This window comes from Seriola lalandi, unplaced genomic scaffold, assembly GCF_002814215.2.
Source record: "Seriola lalandi dorsalis isolate HSWRI2012SDOR001 ecotype SW California unplaced genomic scaffold, Sedor1 jcf7180002054656, whole genome shotgun sequence".
Classification (NCBI taxonomy): Eukaryota; Metazoa; Chordata; class Actinopteri; order Carangiformes; family Carangidae; genus Seriola; species Seriola lalandi.
In genome coordinates this window covers 461,679-465,073 of record NW_019525209.1, presented here as the reverse complement: position 1 = coordinate 465,073, position 3,395 = coordinate 461,679, and the positions used below count along the sequence as shown (strand labels likewise).

General features: G+C 42.4%; 1 protein-coding gene across 1 annotated transcript in view; it reads right to left on the bottom strand.

Moving 5' to 3' along the window:
* The window catches only part of cacna1ab (calcium channel, voltage-dependent, P/Q type, alpha 1A subunit, b), a 96,264-nt gene that overhangs the window by 12,131 nt on the left and 80,738 nt on the right, over positions 1-3,395 (bottom strand). The window contains exons 45-46 of the mRNA XM_087177806.1: positions 3,237-3,372; positions 1,666-1,779 (exon numbers count right to left, since the gene is read on the bottom strand). Of these exons, the coding sequence (XP_087033932.1) occupies positions 1,666-1,779; positions 3,237-3,372 (250 nt within the window). The remainder of the gene's footprint in view (positions 1-1,665; positions 1,780-3,236; positions 3,373-3,395) is intronic.

The window sequence follows — 3,395 nt, the reverse complement described above, 5'->3', positions numbered from 1 at the left end:
AAAAGTAAACAAGATTATTAATGAGAAAACACGTGATTTAGGGACTGAGGGGTTCAGTAGGTGGAGAACATGTTGGAACATGTAACGCTCGTGGATGTGACCCGGAAACGAAACGTCATCCCGTTAGGCCCAGTTCACACCTGGCTTTAAAATGTGTCTCCACCTGCGTCTCCAGTGATCAATTTTCTGCTCTATGAAAATAAACAAATAAGAGTTATTTTTAGCCAAATCTGACAGATGGGGCTGTTAATGCCAGGTCTGAACAGGGCCTTAGACCCTGGTTTCAGAGTCAGTGTGCAACTAATCAGGATTTTGCATTTAAAGCTTGTTTCTGAACCGGTCTCTACTCGCTCTGAAAGCCTCGTGTCCAGATCTGTCTCGTGCTAATCTTCTACAGAAAGGTTGGGCTGGTATTTAAACATAAAATCATCTGCTGTAACTTCTCCCACACTTTCTCTCTCTCTCTCTCTCTCTCACACTCTCTCACACACACACACACACACACACACACACACACACACAAAGCTTCAGTTAAGTGTCAAATCGTGCAGTAAAATGGTGATCACACAAATCGTCGATGAACCGACAACCTACAGTTTATGTATGTTTCACTTTTATACGACAGTTGCTCGGTTTGGCCTCCGTGTGCTTGTATTTGTACTGAAATGTTGCAGTAATACTTATGAAGAAAAAGAAAACGTATGATGCACTGGATGAGTCTGGTTTTCATTGCTGACGAGTGACACTAACTCTGGCCACAGTTTACACAGGACAGACACACCAAGGATTTCATGGAAATGGAGGAGGGAGCAGGATAAGGTTGGAAGGGAGGAAATATTCTATATTCTATACATATAGATCTTCTAGATATATATATATATATATATATACACATATATATGTATACGTATACATATCTAGGACACTTATCCAGCCTTTCCGACCCACACGTGCTGCTCTAAAGTTAGCATGAAGCTCAGCGGGGGAGCTTTCTTAGAGCAGAGCGGCGGTGGGTCGGCAGCGGGAGGAGTGGAGGGTGAGAGTGAGGGAGTGAGGGGTGGTGGAAGAGAGGGAGGGAAGGAGGGACAAATAGGGAAGCCAGACAGAGGGAAGTGATTTTACAAAAGTCTCCCTGCTTTTTCTGCATCTTATGTTGCATCTTAAACCGTGTTCCCCAGTCAGAAAAAAAAAATCATATAATTACATGAAAATCTATAAAACAGTTTGAAAGATGAAAGTTACTGCTTTGTTAAATAAATACAAAAAAATTCTAAATAACTATGAATAATAAAATCAATAAATATATAAATCTATAAAGTCCAATAATTTAACCAATCATTAATACTAATATAATACTAACACTATAAAACATTTGCGTATCAAAATATTAGAAATATATTGAAAAAATACCGAAGACATAAAAAATAGAGAAAGGAATAAAATCAAACTAATTGATTGATTCATATGTAAACACAGGAAACAAATCAATACATGTCTTCTTGAATGTGCTGTATCTGTACATGAACAGTGTGTGGGGTGTTTCGGTTCGGATGCAAGCAGAGACTTTTTCAATTCACTTCAACTGTCCTCACTGCTGACAAGTCTAACGATGGACAATGACAGTGATGGTGGTGGGGATGATGATGGTGGGATGAAGGTGCTCACTTGGTTGTCTGCCGAGAGCCGGGGCATGGAGAGGGTCCGCCCATGCCCATCCATTGGGTGATAGGGCTCAGTGTCGGAGTACCCGTCCCGCCCCATCTCCCTCATCTCTACCGTCTGTAAAACACAACGAGAAGGGGGGCGTGACCACTGTCTGTTGAGGGAGGGGGCTCGTCGGCTAACTCGGGGGGAGGGGCTAACTGAGGTGGGAGGGGCAAGATATAAATTCAATGAAAGTTTATCAAGAAAGGTGTAAAAGACCACAATTCTGTGGTAATGTAGATGAGATGAATATTGATTAGATTTGATCATTTATAGCTTTAAGACCTTACAGCCTGATATATCTGTGAGACTGTGGCTGATATTTGTGGCACAAAACTAAACCCTAACACATAATAAAAAATTAGGACCTTTCTTGGCATCAAACTACCAACCAAACGATCCAAAACTAAGGCAGGAAAGATCTCAAATTTCAGCCTTTCCTTTTCCAAGGAGTTCTGTTCTCAGTCCATGTACATGTCTGTTCGTTAGTGGTGGGGTTGAAGAGAGAGAGATGAGGCGCTGGGGAGTAGGGACATCCCAACAGACAAGCGAAGGTAAGGGGCAGTGAGGAGGAAAAGGTGTACATCATAAAACACATCTACCAACTCCAAGCCACTGACTCAAGAGGAGGTTGAAGAGTGAACAGCGGAAAATAAATAAATATATAAAAAATCAAGGAACAGGAACATGTGAGAGTGAGAGAAAACAGGAGATGAGCAAGAAGGATGAAGAAACTAAAAACAAAAAAAGGTTTGAATGAGGAAAAGATTTCAAAAGGACAGAGAGACACTCGAGTCTTGTCCGCTGGAAGAACAACAGCAGCAGCTGCAACATCCAGCACTTCAGATAAGACTAATTCACTGGAGGTTCCCAAGGAGTTGGTGTCAGGGATGACGGAGTGGATTAGGACAAACAGTTCTCAGTCTTTTTCACAACAAGGAAACTCGAACAGGAGATCTCAAATTACTTCAAATCAATCCATATCGGTCGGATCATTTCTCATGTTTTTATCGGGAGAGACTCCAATTAGAAACACATTAGGTCCCACGGATCCTGACTGATCGTCCAAGCACTGAAAAAAAAAAAATTCAAAATAAAATACTTACCTGAAAAAGGAAAACTCGCCTTCCAACACACTTCTATTTAAACTGTGACTCCTCCGTGCTTCTCCATGTTCAATAGTACTGAGTATTAAGATCTACAGGTTTCGATTAGTTCTAGTAATATATAGGAAATGTTGTGGTAAAGAGGTATCAATAAGTTCTATAAGAATATAATTATATGTGAATTCTTTTTACACCCCCAGCTGTGGATCATTCCGCCTTTTATTATTTACCGTTACGTGAATGAAATGTCAGGTTTTGTGAACATGTAATGAGTGTCATCCTGAGCAGTGTGTCCCACCGGTGTCTGACGACATATTGACGTATTGATTGCTGTTTATGTGTGTGAGCGGGGACGCAAAGACCGGTGGGGCTTGAATCGGTGCGTTACCGTGGTGGTCGACCTGCGTGTACGTGCATTCACCATACCTGGGGGTTGTGCCGGTTGTCGTGGAGATCGTCGGGGTAGGGTCTGTCGGGGCTCCAGTTACTCGTCTTTTGGAACATTTCCTGGGCTTTGGCCGTCACCCACGACTGGCTCTCAGTCATGCCACCCTCGGGAGGTCTGGCACCGCGCACACACACACA